This window comes from Oncorhynchus nerka, linkage group LG23 (genome assembly GCF_034236695.1).
Source record: "Oncorhynchus nerka isolate Pitt River linkage group LG23, Oner_Uvic_2.0, whole genome shotgun sequence".
Classification (NCBI taxonomy): Eukaryota; Metazoa; Chordata; class Actinopteri; order Salmoniformes; family Salmonidae; genus Oncorhynchus; species Oncorhynchus nerka.
In genome coordinates this window covers 25129918-25146132 of record NC_088418.1, presented here as the reverse complement: position 1 = coordinate 25146132, position 16215 = coordinate 25129918, and the positions used below count along the sequence as shown (strand labels likewise).

Sequence of the window (16215 nt, the reverse complement as noted above, 5' to 3'; positions counted from 1 at the left end):
GTGGAAAGCCTTCCCAGAAGAGTGGAGGCTGTTATAGCAGCAAAGGGATGACCAACTCCATATTAATTCCCATGATTTTGGAATGAGATGTTCCACAAGCAGGTGTCCACATACCTTTGGTAATGTAGTGTATTTTTACATCCATGGCCATGTACATTCTCCAAAAGACTTCAACTAGCACCAACAGTGATTGTGAGTGGAACCCAGCCTTTCTCATGTAGGCAATAGATTAAATGTTCTTGGTTTTCTTGGGCTTTGTTTAGCATAATAATGGTGAACGAATAATGTAAAGGCTATATTGGCAAGTTTAACATCTTAGCAACACAACACACATTGAATCCAAAGCAAAAGGTCCCGATTTCTACTGCATTGTACGTTGGCGCCCCCCTCTGGCAGATTTTAGTCAATGCATATTAATAATGTATTATCTTTCTGGCTATACTATTGGTGTTACTGTTTCATTCGCCATTTATCTAGAGCAATATGGTCAAACAGTAGGGCATGCTATGTGAAAACTCAGTGTTTGCTTGGAGGAGTCATTTTGAATACTCAAGTTCAGTACATGTATGATGAGGTTAGAAAAGTGTTGTGATGTTTGAAATGGAGGCAGAGTTTTTAAATGTCATTATGTCAAGGTTTATTAGGAACATTTCTGGACATTGTGTATGGAAATTGTAAGTGTTTTACAATGTAATTTCAACAACTAGCCTACATGATTCAACAACTACAAAAGGCGATTTTACTAATCACGTTCATCAACATATTGATTCTTAATCCAAAGTAGTTATTGTATTTAGTAATTACAATTTTTTTAAATGGTGTCGATTAACTCATTATCCAACGCTTGAAACATGATTGGGCCAATCTATCCCGTTTTCAACATGTGGCTGTGATGTGTCTTTTTAGGTCAATAATTTCCAGTCAATATTTGTGTTTACCTCCTATTGTCCACTTAACCACTATCAGCTATGGTAGCTTTCCAGTCTCAAAGATCATACATGGCAAATCCATTGATTTATATTTTGCAGATTATTCCAAATCTGCCACTTCTTCTTCACCATCTACTCATCTCTCTTCAGTTCAGCTGACCAATAGCCTGAAAGCAAAATAAACACAATTTAATTTGAAGACAGTATCTGCATATCACATAATAAGTTTATGCTTCTCTATCTAAAGTGTCCTTAGGCGAAAGGCCACAGAAGAAAATGAAACACAAGCCAGACAAATTAAGCAATCAGTTATGCCCAACTCAGGGCAAAACACTACCCCTATAACTATGCCACTTTACTCCAATCAACCAATCAAATTTGACATCAGCCGATGTCACAAAGTGCAGAAGAATATTTTTTCTAGATGAAAGATAAATGCACTCTACTTATCCACAACACACTTCACAACGTCCTCTTCCCCTACACCTACAGCTGCACCTCCTTCCCTGTACTACACACCTGGGACGGGGAGAGGGGCCGTGTCAGAGTTTAGCAGACTGAGAGGAAGCTATACCGAGCAGCATGGACACGTCATTGGCTGAGGTGAGCCAGCTCCCGCCGTCAGCCACCATGATGTGGCCCGTCACATAGGAGGAGGCGCGGCTGGCCAGGAACAGCACGCTGTGGGCCATCTCAGTCTTGTTGCCTGCCCGCTGCAGCGGAATGGATGAGAAGGCGCCCATGCTGTCTGCTATGTTGCCACCTGAAGACAAGAGGGGAGGGTGAGAACAAGTATTTAGGGCAAAGAAAAATGAGACTGAAGAGGACTTAATTTAGTTTACCTCTCCTAAGGCTCTTTTTTAAAATATATTTTTTCCCCACTTTCGTGGTATCCAATTGTTAGTAATTACTATATTTTGTCTCGTTGCTACAACTCCCGTACAGGCTCGGGAGAGACGAAGGTCGAAAGCCATGCGTCCTCTGAAACACAACCCAACCAAGCTGCACTGCTTCTTAACACAGCGAGCATCCAACCTGGAAGCCAGCTGCACCAATGTGTCGGAGGAAACACCGTGCACTTGGTTGGCCCGCCACAGGAGTCGCTGGTGCGCGATGAGACAATGATATCCCTACCGGCCAAACCCTCCCTAACCCGGACGATGCTAGGCCAATTGTTGCGGCTGGCTGCGACAGAGCCTGGGCGTGAACCCTAGAGTCTCTGGTGGCACAGCGATGCAGTGCCCTAGACCACTACGCCACCCGGGAAGCCCCTAAGGCTCTGCTCTTGATAACTTTGACCTCACTAGCAGAGAAATAACACATAATTACCCAGATCTACTTAAGTGTATAATAAAACATACTTCATTAAAAAGGTAGAGAGGAGTGGCAAGATTTATCACTAAAAAGTATGGCCATGTGTGAGTTTGGCTTATGGCTTAATCAATCCAAACATGTTTATCAAATCACAGCCAGGCAGCCACAGATCCTTACCCAGTCTATGGAAGCCCTCTGTCCCAGAAATAGGACCTGGTGCCAGGGTGTTAACCCTTACCCCACTTGGTCCCCATTCAACAGCCAGGTGCTTGGTCATGGCATCTGAGGGAGAGAGACGTGAAAAGAAAAAGAGTAGTGAGATGAATAAAGAGAGGGGAAGTTGTTAGTGGGCTTGCTGTTATATCTGCGAAATAGTGCTGACTCACCAAAAGACTACAGCTACTTCTACCAAATACATAGAACAACATAAAAACACAACAATATAGTTACAATCATAGAGTTATAACACTGTAACGTTTCTTACCGTTGGCAGCCTTGGCAGAGCCAGCATGCACCTGGAGAGCCTGACCCCTGTAGCCGAGGGTGGCAGAGATGTTTACAATGGCACCCCCGTGGTCCTGAACACAAACATCAGACATGATCAAGTCTATCTATCCATACATTTTACCAGAAGTATGACTATCTGAGGTAATAGCACAACAATGAAAAACAAACAGGAATATCCATGCAAGTCATGTGAAAAGGTAGGTAGTTAGATTGAAGGAAATTGATTGAAAAATCTCAGTGCATACTGAGAGTGTACCGTACCTTGAACCACTTCTCATAGACCACCTTGCTGGTGTTAAATGTACCCATTGTGTCAATTTCCAGGACTGTCTTGAAGGCATTGAAGGAGAGGGAGATTGCAGGGCACAGGAAGTTTCCAGCAGCATCTATAAAATAAAATAGATCGCTAGACAGTTCCTTACATATTTTTTTTTACATTCATTTATTTATTTCACCTTTATTTAACCAGGTAGGCAAGTTGAGAACAAGTTCTCATTTACAATTGCGACCTGGCCAAGATAAAGCAAAGCAGTTTGACATATACAACAACACAGAGTTACACATGGAGTAAAACAAACATACAGTCAATAATACAGTAGAAAACATAAGTCTATATACAATGTGAGCAAATGAGGTGAGATAAGGGAGGTAAAAAAAAGAAGAAAAAAAAGGCCATGGTGGCAAAGTAAATACAATATAGCAAGTAAAACACTGGAATGGTAGATTTGCAGTGGAATAATGTGCAAAGTAGAAATAATGGGGTGCAAAGGAGCTAAATAAATAAATACAGTAGGGGGAGAGGTAGTTGTTTGGGCTAAATTATAGATGGGCCATGTACAGGCGCAGTCATCTGTGAGCTGCTCTGACAGCTGGTGCTTAAAGCTAGTGAGGGAGATAAGTGTTTCCAGTTTCAAGTTCGTTCCAGTCATTGGCAGCAGAGAACTGGAAGGAGAGGCGGCCAAAGGAAGAATTGGTTTTGGGGGTGACCAGAGAGATATACCTATTTCAAACAACCAACGTTAACACGTTTCAATTCAAAATTGGGTATTAAAAAGAAAATGTACAAATGTAAAGAAAGACTGAGATTGAAATGTTGTGCAAATCAAGTTATAAACGTTACAAAAACGATAAAAGCCAGAACAGATGATGACTTTGTGATCTGAAACAGGCCTATATGATAACAGTTGATAAAGAGAGATTGACATTGCTTGAGAAAATGTCATAATTTAAACAAAATCACACTGCTTTCACCGCGACATGGCTTCATTAAAATCAATGTCGCACACAATTTCACAGCAGAGCCAATTTAATTTCCCCCCCATACCTACAATGTTGTTGTATGGGTGCATGTGCATGTTTGTCTGTGCACACGTGTGTCTTCTACATACTATTAATGAGGATATCAATCCTGCCCAGCTCTTTCAGCGTCTCGTCCACGGCAGCGGAGATGGTCTGGGGCTGTCGCACGTCAATGGTCAGAGGGAGACAGCGGCGTCCCGTCGCTGCCATCAGCTTCTTAGCAGCCTGGAAGAAAACATAGACGAGACATCAGCATGATAAATCAACATTTATTCAACATTTAATCCACATGGTTTTTGTTTGGTCTACTACACGATATAAGGGTAGCAGACCTCTGTCAGCTTTTCCAAGTTTCTGCTGGCAATCACTGTGTCACAGCCGTGCCTGAAAGAGACGAGAGGTGAGAGGTTAGGGGTGAGGTGCAAGGTGTTCCGTGTGTGATGACATGCGGCATAAGGTTTTAGTTGCCTCTAATGGTGGTTTGCGGATGACACAAGGAAGCTATTGGTAGAACACAGTGGCATGAGGTGAGCAGTCCCAGGTGTAGGCAGGGTAAAGGCCAAGGGAATGTGATAGGTGAGGGGTGCAGGGACATGTCAAGTGAAAGGTGCAAGGTTAAGGCTGAGATCATGTGATGTACCAGGAAGCCAAGCGTGACAGATGCACCATTCAAGGTCTTAGGTGAAGAGTAACATGCTCTATAGGTCAAAGAAGATAGGCAGTGATAACCCAACCAGAGGGTTAAGGTACAGTCTCAGGGAGCATGGAGTAGTACGTCAAGAGACTCCAGGTACAGTACCTCATGAGCACTTCAGCTATGCGCAGTCCAATTCCAGTTCCCCCTCCAGTTATGAACGCCACTTGGTCTCTGTGAAAAGATATTGTTAAAAAATTATGTACAGTACCACTATTAAACAGAGTGCCCTATGTCATCTTTTCCAATTACATCACTTAAGGTAATAACATTTCCCTATAAAATATACTGGCCATTGCTTTTGTTCCAAATGACAATGCACAGCTCAAGTACAGTTGGTACGTTAAGGTTGTATTTCCACTTACTTGAGTAAATCTGGACTGTAAATGTGAGTGTATGAAGTCATGCAGTCATCTGTGTCTACATCCTCAGGCAAATCTCTCACCCTCTGTGGCTCTGCCATACTGATGTTCCAAAGGTGCCTGGCTGGAACAAAAATATACATTTATTACACTTCTAAGGCACACTTTGTGCTATGTAGCAATCGCTGGGACATATGCTGCATTGCAGACTGCAGCGGAAGATGCATGGAAGAATTTAAAGTTGACAAAGTAAAGTCAAAGATTTTTTTATAACCCCAAGATAGACCACAGCCAATCGTTTCCAATGGTAGAAAATTAATCATAGTCGGCAGAACAAGCACGAACTAACGAGATCCTATTGGCGCGTTCTAGCATTTATTTGCATATTTTAGTTAGGGAACGCTTAGCCTGAATCTCAATTCGCCCTTGCACATACAAAACCAAAGTTTTTTTGAAACTTTGGCAAAAAGTACTATGTTCGTAACATATTTTAGTTTTGGGAACAGAAAACTGTATTGAGATCAAACGTTTCATCGATGAGGAAATTTGCAGAATCTCGTCCAAAATTCATCTCGCTCCGTCTTCTCCCACTGCCCGCCACTGGGCTTCCTCTCATCACCATATTTGGTGTTGAGTGGAAACGCCAACAGGATGCTTCAGATTTCTACATCCGGTAAAACATCTGGCTCATTGTTCTCTCTATGGTAAAGTTGCACTTACCGACAGTGTTGTTGTGTTTTTCCTGTTGTAGCTTCTCCTCTGTAATGACACCGCCTCACAAACGTCTCTTGACGACCAAATGCACTCTGTTGCAGAGTAACTTCACAAATTGCGACCCAAGACGTTTACAAATTCACTAAATTGTCAAACAGCAAATTTGCTCTCTGGTCATGAAAATACTGTACCTTGAACCTATTTTTTTGTGAAACGACAAGTGCATTTTGGGATATGTAGTTCAAGAGGGTCTGTTCAAGAGCGCAAACGTCATACTCATGCTGTCATCCATGCAGAGGATAGAAAATGTGTTCTTTGCTTATTCATAAAAATACTGGGATAGAATATCTAGTGTTGTTTTTTCTGTTAAGATGCTTAAACTATACTATATATATATGTATGCAACATGCAATAATTTCAACAATTTTACTGAGTTACATTTCATATAGGGAAATCAGCCAATTGAAATGAATTCATTAGGTTCTAATTGATCAGTTTCCCATGACTGGGCAGGGGTGCAGCCATGGGTTGACCTGGGGGGGGCAGTTTGAAGTGCTCGTGTGCAATAGTCTGTGAAGTGCCCTTGCACTACTAAACAACACCATTAAAAAAATAAACTTTGGCAAAAATTAAAGTCTACTAAACACATTTCCCATGACTGGACAGGGACGCAGCCATGGGTGTTAGTTTTTCTCCACAAAAAGGCTTTATTACAAACAGAAATACTCCTCAGTTTAATTTGGATGACTGGTGTCAGGTGAAGCCGGATGTTGAGGTCCTTGGCTGAGGTGGTTACACTTGATCTGCGGTTGTGAGGCCGGTTAGACATACTGCCAAATTCTCTAAAACTATGTTAGAAGAGGTTTATGGTAGAGAAATTAACATTACATTCTCTGGCAACAGCTCTGGGTGACATTCTTGCAGTCAGCATGCCAATTGCACACTCCCTCAAAACTTGAGACATCTGTGGCATTGTGTTGTGACAAAACTGCACATTTTAGAGTGGCCTTTTATTGTCCCCAGCACAAGGTGCAACTGTAACGACCACGCTGTTTAATCAGCTTCTTGATATGCCACACCTGTCAGGTGGATGGATTATCTTGGCAAGGAAATGCTCACTAACAGGGATGTAAACAAATTTGTGCACACAATTTGAGAAAAATAAGCTTTTTGTGCATAGGGAAAATTTCTGTTATCTTTTATTTCAGGTCATGAAACATAGGACCAAAACATGTTGCGTTTACATTTTTGTACAGTATACAAATACCTCAAGGCTCACACAGACATGATAGACATGTTTCTAAATTCTACCTCAAGGCAAGAATGAATAAATCACTGCAGAACCTTTAGATAAGATACAGAAACAAAAAGGTCATTGTTTTCATTTGTCAAGTGTTTCCATAACACCATATTCTAGGTGGCCATTAAAGAATATGATTTTGTTTTTTATAATCTAAATGTATCTGTGCATGTTTAGGGAGAGCAATAACAGTGTCTCTTTTATGGCCCTTCACAACCATATGTTAAAGTCTTTCTGGTATTCCACTTTACAAAATATTACCTGCTTTTCCAAATCAGAGGGATGTGGAAAACCCTTGATCTCCTATTACCCTCAGCTTTTTAGGGTGGCACCAGGGAGTGTCATTGCTGGTAAACTGACACCAGATTTGGCTGGTGAACGGTATTCGTTTCCAGGGATCGATGCTCATCAGAGTACATTCAGATGGTGGATGTCTTTCTCTCAATCTGAATTTAGGGATTTTATTGACAGGAAGTGCCCTGTGAAATGGATCCCTCAGTTCAGGGCTAATATATCCAAAGCACTTAGGCTGTGTGTATGCCAACAGTATCCATTAATGCATGCCAGCCTGGACAATTTTATCAACAGTTTTCTGACTCCAGATAGTGAGGTGATGTGTTGTTATAAAGCAACAATGTAGCTACAGGAAAACATCAAGACATGTAAGTAACATATTTTTGGTGAGACGCAGTCAAAGCTTTGTGGGGGGGTAAGAAATGTTTTATTTGGTCTCCATTTTCTTCATTACATAAGTGGTCAAAATGTGTTGCCCTCAGTTTGATAGCTCACCACCAGGTGGTGGTAATAGCCAGATTACAGTTTTTAAAACACTAGCAAAGCCTGTAGAATGCTAACCCTCTTCCTCACAAACGATTAATAATACATAAACCAGCCCAAACAAACATGACAGGGTTAAAGCATAAATACAGCTCCAGATTCCACAGTATGTGCTTATCTTAATCATGTCTTGTGGGAGAAATCCGAGAATATATATATTTTTAAAGTTTGGGATCTATAATGCGACTCTAGGTCATTATTGCGTTTCCACTTTTCTGATTCAGACTTCCACTCTAGTATTGTTAGATTAGCTCAGTGAATAATAGTATAATCAATGATAAGCAACTGCTTCTCCCGAGTGGCGCAGTGGTCTAAGGCACTGCATCTCAGTGCAAGAGGCGCCACTACAGTCCCAGGGTCGAATCCAGGCTGTATCACATCTAGCTGTGATTGGGAGGCCCATGGTCGTCCGGAGAAGGCAGTCACTGTAAATAATATTTTTTTCTTAACCGACTTGCCTAGTTAAATAAATGTTAAAAATGTAAAAAATAATATGACAGGGGAACCATTTCCCTTGAGCCTTGTCATGGCCAGATGAGGCAACATTATACTTTACTCATTACAATACATGCTATGAACTTGAGCCTGTGTGTTCAGTTCATAACACATTACAACTGTTTTAATAACAGTGATTTCCATCTCCTTCTGTCTCAGAGTATCTGGGCATGAAAGGTTTCCATAATTATTCATTAAAATATAACTTGACATTGGTTGGAATGAAAACCTGCTCCCTCTGGAACCTACTGTATCAAATCAAAATCAAATCAAATGTATTTATATAGCCCTTCGTACATCAGCTGATATCTCAAAGTGCTGTACAGAAACCCAGCCTAAAACCCCAAACAGCAAGCAATGCAGGTGTAGAAGCACGGTGGCTAGGAAAAACTCCCTAGAGAGGCCAAAACCTAGGAAGAAACCTAGAGAGGAACCAGGCTATGTGGGGTGGCCAGTCCTCTTCTGGCTGTTAGCCAACACTCACTGTGCTGTTGGACAAGTCACTCCTGTATCATTGCCTCGATAACATCTCCAGATGTATGGACATTGGACAAGCAGGTGAAATCAAGCATTAGTCTGTAGCATATGCATATGTCTCACGAGCCATAATCGAAATCTCCAGCTAGCTCCAATTTCATATTGTACATGCTCTTGTCAAGAGAAAATGGCGCCTATGCAAAGTCAACCGTTCACTGTGACTTCTTTCCATATCAGGGCTCATACTCCAGGGTTCATTCCTGTTTGCTCAAGCACTGACAGTGAGTGCTTGGCTATGATCTTTGTGTCTGGGTCTGTGCTGGGCTTCTCTTGGGCCCTATTTGAGGCTGGCACTGCTGCTGATGCTGCCTGCTCCAGCCCCATCAGCCTGGCACTGGCCTCCCACAGCCTCCGGGACACCTCCTGGTCGAGGGCCTTGGGTGCTGGCTCCTTCTCTATCATGACGTCGTAGTAGCAGCCCGTAACCCCCTCCAACTCCTCGGCCACGGCCAGATAGACACTAGGCTGTGCCCCCAGCTCTGGCCCCTTCACCAGGAGGGTGAAGAACGGACCTGCAGGGAGAGGCAGAGACATTAGGGGTCATTTGAAGCATTTTGTGAATAACTTTTCCTGAGAGATTGGGAGCTTCAACTATGACCTACTGAGCCTATTAATCTAAACTGATATGATGGTTTAGCAAACATTTTCACGTGAGTGGATCTCCAAGTGTAATAGACAATGAGAAGGCGGCGGACTCACTGAGCACTGAGCTGGAGAACTGCGATTGGTGGAGGCCAGTGTGTCTCCCCAGCTCTGTGGCAACAACCCCAGGGTGTAGGCAATTCACAGTGACCCCAGTACCTGTCACAACAAAGATTAACAACACAGTAATCAATACTGTAATCAATGGAAAATACAAAAATAACAAACCTACCCAAACAGAGGACAAACCTATCCACCCACACAGAGAACACACACACACATACACAGAGCTACTGGACTTACCTTCTAGCCTTTGGGCCAGTTCTCTTGTGAATAGAACGTTGGCGAGTTTGCTTTGGCAGTAGGCCCGTTTGGTGTCAAACTTCTTATTGTCCCAGTTGAGGTCGTTGAAATCGATCTCCCCGACGATGTGGGCGAGAGAGGTCAGGTTGACCACTCTGCTAGGGGCAGAGTCCTTCAGCTTTTCCAGCAGCAGATTGGTCAGCAAGAAGTGACCTGAAGAAACAGAGGAACACAGTAACATGAACATATGACAATGCCCATATTCTCCTATATTATAGCTATGTATTTATAATACAATGTAAAGCAACAGTACGAAATAAAACCCTGCAGAAAGTGCACACTACTTGGGAGTTGTCAGGAACATACCTAAATGGTTCACTCCAAACTGTATGTCAAACCCATCCACTGTCTTCCCTGCTGGACATCTCATTACGCCTGCATTGTTTATCAGCACATCCACATGCTTTTCCTCTGCAATGACATGACGAAAACACACACAGAGAGAGACACAGAGAGAAACACAGAGAGAAAGAGAGAGAGACACACACACACACCATTGTCTGAGAATAGGGTGTAGCTCAACTCATAAAGTGGCCGTTACTTCCAATTGGTCTCATTTGAGTTGATGTCTCTCCAGTGCGTATTTTAACTGACCTTGGTTGACGCTCTCTGCAAACTGGCGGATGGATTTGATGGAGGCCAGGTCTATGTGGCGTGCGTAAACATGAGGATTCAGTGTCTGCCCCCGGATCTCTTTGGCAGCCGCCTCACATTTCTCCATATCCCTGCACCCCATAATGATTCGACCACCTGATTGGATGGAAAAGGATAGGAAATGGGAAAGAGTAGCTACGGTTGAAGTCGAAAGTTTACATACACTTAGGTTGGATTCATTAAAACTCATTTTTCAACCACTCCACAAATTTCTTGTCAACAAACTATAGTTTTAGCAAGTCGGTTAGGACATCTACTTTGTGCATGACATGTCATTTTTTCAACAATTGTTTACATACAGATTATTTCACTTATAATTCACTGTATCACAATTCCGGTGGGTCAGAAGTTTACATGCACTAAGTTGACTGTGCCTTTAAACAGCTTGGAAAATTCCAGAAAATTATGTCATGGCTTTAGGAGCTTCTGATAGGCTAATCAACATAATTTGAGTCAATTAGCGGTGTACCTGTGGATGTATTCAAGGCCTACCTTCAAACTCAGTGCCTCTTTGCTTGACATCATGGGAAAATCAAAAGAAATCAGCCAAGACTATAGAAAAAAAGTCTGGTCATCCTTGGGAGCAATTTCCAAATGCCCGAAGGTACCACGTTCATCTGTACAAACAATAGTACGCAAGTATAAACACCATGGGACCACGCAGCCGTCATACCGCTCAGGAAGGAGACGCATTCTGTCTCCTAGAGATGAACGTACTTTGGTGCGAAAAGTGCAAATCAATCCTAGAACAGCAAAATACCTTGTGAAGATGTTGGAGGAAACAGCTACAAAAGTATCTATATCCACAGTAAAACGAGTCATATATCGACATAACCTGAAAGGTCGCACAGCAAGGAAGAAGCCACTGCTCCAAAACTGCAATAAAAAAGCCAGACTACGGTTTGCAACTGCACATGGGGACACAGATCGTACCTTTTGGAGAAATGTCCTCTGGTCTGAGGAAACAAAAATATAACTGTTTGGCCATAATGACCATCGGGGGAAGCTTGCAAGCCGAAGAACAGCATACCAACTGTGAAGCACGGGGGTGGCAGCATCATGTTGTGGGGGTGCTTTGCTGCAGGAGGGACTGGTGCACTTCACAAAATAGATGGCATCATGAGGTAGGGAAATTATGTGGATATATTGAAGCAACATCTCAAGACATCAGTAAGGAAGTTAAAGCTTGGTCGCAAATGGGTCTTCCAAATGGACAATGACCTCAAGCATACTTCCAAAGTTGTGGCAAAATGGCTTAAGGACAAAAAAGTAAAGGTATTGGAGTGGCCAACACAAAGCCCTGACCTCAATCCCATATACAATTTGTGGGCAGAACTGAAAAAGTGTGTGCGAGCAAGGAGACCTACAAACCTGACTCAGTTACACCATCTCTGTCAGGAGGAATGGGCCAAAATTCACCCAACTTATTGTGGGACGCTTGTGAAAGGATACCCAAAACGTTTGACCCAAGTTAAACAATTTAAAGGCAATGCTACCAAATACTAATTGAGTGCATGTAAACTTCTGACCCACTGGGAATTGGATGAAAGAAATACAAGATGAAGTAAATCACTCTACTATTATTCTGAAATTTCACATTCTTAAAATAAAGTGGTGATCCTAACTGACCTAAGACAGGGAATTGTCATTTAGATTAAATGTCAGAAATTGTGAAAAACTGTGTTTAAATGTATTTGGCTAAGGTGTATGTAAACTTCCGACTTCAACTGTAGGTAACTCATAATTGATACTAAGGTCGTTCTGGCTGTTTTCTGAAGCAATTATGGTTGCTTGAATTACTTGTAACAACTAGCCAATCACACAATAGTAAAGACAAACATTAATAATAGTAGAACTATAATAATAGCCAGTGTGTCACGTTCTGACCTTAGTTCCTTTGTTTTGTCTTTGTTTTAGTATGGTCAGGGCGTGAGTTGGGGTGGGCAGTCTGTTTGTTTTTCTATGTTGGTTTCTGTGTTCTCAATCAGAGGCAGGTGTCATTAGTTGTCCAACTGTGTTTCGTGGGTGTTTATTTTCTGTCTTTGTGTATGTCGCCAGACAGGACTGTTTCGGTTTTCGTTCGTTCACTTTATTGTTTTCTGTATTTCAGTGTTCAGTTTGCTTAATTAAATATTACATCATGAACACTTACCATGCTGCAAATTGATCCTCCTCGCTACTCCTCCTCAGAAGAGGAGGACGAGATCCCTTACACAGTGACCAAAATGGAATATAATTGCATTGTCTAAATAGGTGCTCTGTAGCCTACTAATAAGCCCTTGCGTAAAATAAGTGGTTAGTTGTCGCTATGATGTAGCCTAATTCTCTGTACCTCTCTTGGCCAGTTCTTTGGCTGTCTCTTTACCAATCCCAGTGTTGGCTCCTGTTATGACCACGGTCTTCCCTGGAATTTTAACCTTACTGGGACAAGGGCCTCCAGTAACATGGTTCCTATGGGGAGAATGACACAATCATAATTCAGAGATGGTTTAGAAAGGTTTTGGCTACACATTACAACATGCAATGTTAAATAGCACTATGCATTATTATATCTTTAACTGTGACACTGGCAGTTTCATTACATCAAACCCCTGATGGATTGGGGAGCTTTGTCATAAGACTACAGAAGCATCAGCGGATGGCAAAAGGTATAGTTGTTAGGATTCTTCTAGCTTTTTGAGAAGGAATTTCTTTGGCGACTCACTTCAATAAAACAGCGGACCCAAACACTGTTCCAAAGACCGAGACGGGCAGAATATATTTGCTCATCGTTTTTCGAAGGTTTACACACAAATAACATAAGACAGGTTATAAAACTGCGAACAAACCGGAGACTTTCATAATATCCTCATGGACAAGGTTAAAGGCGCACGGTAATACACGTCAACCAGTTCACAGGCGTCTGACCAATCACAACGAAAACATTCGCCAATAGCATTATGGGATTTATAGTGTAATACTTTTTAAAAATTATAACTGCGTTACTATCTTGTACGACAAAATGTTGAAAGTGCTATGGAGAGAAATAGTAATTACGTATTTTTGTAGGCACTAACTCCACAATGGTCAGTTGGACAAAGTTTATGGGGAATTTAATGGCGTTTTGTAGGATAAACCCCGAAATTAAGGTCTGTGGTCAACACAGGCTTAGGAGATCTTATACATTTTGTTCTATGACATAATCTTCATCAGCTAGAGAGGAAGAGGAAGAGCGAGGCCCATTATTGCAGCTTTAACCACATAATTAGTCATTAGAATACTTAATAGGATCTCTATGATGTTAACATTCTAATTCGGCAAATTAAGAAGAACTAGGCTTACTTGGTATTAAATCAAAGTCTTTGGACTAGGTGTCCCAACTGACGAATACCCCTGCAGAAGCCTGAAATGCGGTGTGACATTTTGATATTCCCACTCTTGTGATGGGTTATAAACCCGTGTCTGTACATGTTTCCCAACTGTTCATTTTTTGTATCGATGTCAGTTTTTTGTGCTTTTTAAGAACAACCATCAATTATCATTAATCTTTGTGAAAGTGTAGCACTAGCTCTACAGCTGCACCATTGAGAGCATCTTGACTGGCTGCATCACCGCTTGGTACGGCAACTGCAAGGCACCCGACCACAAGGTGCTACACAGGGTGGTGAGTACGGCCCAGTACATCACTGGGGCCAAGCTCCCTGCCATCCAGAACCTCTATACCAGGAGGTGTCAGAGGAAGGCCCAAACTATTGTCAAAGGTTCCAGCAGCCCAAGCCATAGAATTTTCTCTCTGCTACCGCACGGCAAGTGGTAACAGTGCACCAAGTCTGGAACCAACAGAACAGCTTCTACCCCCAAGCCATAAGACCGCTAAACAAGACTGCTAAATAAATTATCAAATGGCTACCCAGAATACCTTTATTGACCATTTTTTTGCATTAACTCTCTTGCATTGACTCTATGCACACACACTGGACTCCACCTACACACTCACACATACTTACACTGACACACCGCTGGAGGCTGTTGAGGGGAGGACGGTTCATAATAATTGCTGCAACGGAGGAAATGGAATGGCATCAAACACATGGAAACGATGTGTTTAATGTATTTGATACCATTCCACCTATTCCGTTCGAGCCATTACCACGAGCCCGTTTTCCACCAATTAAGGTACCACCAACCTCCTGTGATAAACACACACACTACATATGCCCACACGCATATAACATGCACAAATGCATACTGACGCCACACAAACACTCACACTCATACACACACACACACTTTTCATACTCACCACACACTGCTGCTGCTGTTTATTATCGTTCCTGTCCCCTAGTCACTTTAGCACTACTATATGTACATAACTAACTCAATTACCTCCTACCCCTGCACATCAACTCGGTACTCGTACTCCCTGTATAAAGCCATGTTATTTTTTACTTGTTATTGTTTTTCGTTATTCACTGTGTATTTATTCCTCATGTCACTATTTATATTTTTTTATCTTTAGCTCAGCATTGTTTGAAAAGGATCCGTAAGTAAGAAATTCACTGTTAGTCTACACCTGCTGTTTACGAAGCATGTGCCAAATAACATTTGATTTGAATAGGTGGTTATTGTACTAACCTCTACTGTAGGTGATACACTTTCTCTGGTAAGTGCCTTTAAAAAAAACTTTAACAGTCACACCCACACAGGGCTTTGGTCCAGTGCAAACAAAATACATTTTTGGCTTTTATTATTCTTTCCTTATTATGGCTCTAACGCCATTATTATGACCTCTCTCTCTCTCTCTCTCTCTCTCTCTCTCTCTCTCTCTCTCTCTCTCTCTCTCTCTCTCTCTGGTACAGGGTGACCCCCTGTCTGCATTGTACATTAGGACATGTCTTATTGATGTTCTCTAAAGAGATGCTGATGATCCCAGACACGTCCTCTCAAGCTGACCCAACATCAGTGGAGTAAACAAGTCTCCTATGCTGTCAGAACAGCTCAGTGTCTGAGCCACATTTATAACCAGGGGCGCAACTTTCACCGGGGACAGGGGGGAAATGTCCCCCCCACATTCTGAAATTGCATTTTCGTCTCCCCCAGTTTTATCATTGGAATGTGATAACAAAACGAGGCAACGGTGTGTTTTAGGACCATGCGGACACCCCCGAGCGGTCGAATAGGCTGTTTGGAGTGTTTATCCGACTGGATAAAAATATATATATTTAAAAAATGATGTCCCCCACCACTTCTAAAACCAAAGTTGCACCCCTGTATATAACACACATCTAAGCTCTCCATATCTAGACCACCCTCCCCTTGAACACTCTCCTCTTGTTATATAACACTGGGACATTACAAACAATGTATGGGGTAAGGATGGATATCCACAGACCTTCTTGCACTGGCAATAGGAAATAGAGAGAGACAATAAAGGTTAGGAAGATTACATTTCATGATGACATTTTTTGCCAAGCTTTGATTTATTTTCAGAGGAATTAGAGAACAAATGTAAGAATGACAGGCCACTGATGTTATTATATCCTTTTAGAAAGAAAAACAGTGCAGTGAAACAGTCCACTGTTTTATAGT

General features: G+C 42.0%; 2 protein-coding genes across 4 annotated transcripts; both read right to left on the bottom strand.

Moving 5' to 3' along the window:
* Positions 1-620: 620 nt before the first annotated feature.
* On the bottom strand, positions 621-6038 carry decr2 (2,4-dienoyl CoA reductase 2, peroxisomal). Of its 3 annotated transcripts, none has more exons than XM_029628756.1 (10): positions 5826-6038; positions 5109-5229; positions 4849-4917; positions 4382-4433; positions 4139-4274; positions 3012-3136; positions 2728-2821; positions 2421-2525; positions 1449-1692; positions 621-1096 (listed from the first exon to the last, which is right to left on the bottom strand). In XM_029628756.1, the coding sequence occupies exons 2-9, from the start codon at positions 5204-5206 to the stop codon at positions 1472-1474; spliced, it is 900 nt and encodes a 299-aa protein (XP_029484616.1). In that variant the 5' UTR covers positions 5207-5229; positions 5826-6038; the 3' UTR covers positions 621-1096; positions 1449-1471. The 3 variants fall into 3 exon arrangements, with proteins under 3 accessions (XP_029484616.1, XP_029484614.1, XP_029484615.1); XM_029628754.1 differs by having other exon boundaries at positions 1504-1692; XM_029628755.1 differs by having other exon boundaries at positions 1504-1692; positions 5109-5225.
* Positions 6039-7814: 1776 nt separating this feature from the next.
* Positions 7815-13536, bottom strand: LOC115106187 (retinol dehydrogenase 13-like). Its single transcript, XM_029628753.2, has 7 exons — positions 13352-13536; positions 12980-13098; positions 10588-10743; positions 10300-10404; positions 9934-10146; positions 9688-9789; positions 7815-9500 (listed from the first exon to the last, which is right to left on the bottom strand). Exons 1-7 carry the CDS (start codon positions 13414-13416, stop codon positions 9169-9171), a joined length of 1092 nt encoding a protein of 363 aa, XP_029484613.2. The 5' UTR covers positions 13417-13536; the 3' UTR covers positions 7815-9168.
* Between the last annotated feature and the right edge of the window lie 2679 nt (positions 13537-16215).

Excerpts from the sequence above, each read along its gene's own strand:
- decr2 (XM_029628754.1), bottom strand. The coding sequence starts at position 5,206 with ATGGCAGAGCCACAGAGGGTGAGAGATTTGCCTGAGGATGTAGACACA. Across the intron at positions 3,137-4,138 it reads GATTGATATCCTCATTAATA|ATGCTGCTGGAAACTTCCTG; the intron begins GTATGTAGAAGA and ends TTTATTTTATAG. Across the intron at positions 1,693-2,420 it reads AGAGGGCTTCCATAGACTGG|GTGGCAACATAGCAGACAGC; the intron begins GTAAGGATCTGT and ends TCTTGTCTTCAG.
- LOC115106187 (XM_029628753.2), bottom strand. The coding sequence starts at position 13,416 with ATGAGCAAATATATTCTGCCCGTCTCGGTCTTTGGAACAGTGTTTGGG. Across the intron at positions 10,405-10,587 it reads TGCAGAGAGCGTCAACCAAG|AGGAAAAGCATGTGGATGTG; the intron begins GTCAGTTAAAAT and ends ATGTCATTGCAG. Across the intron at positions 9,501-9,687 it reads GTTCTCCAGCTCAGTGCTCA|GTCCGTTCTTCACCCTCCTG; the intron begins GTGAGTCCGCCG and ends CTCTCCCTGCAG.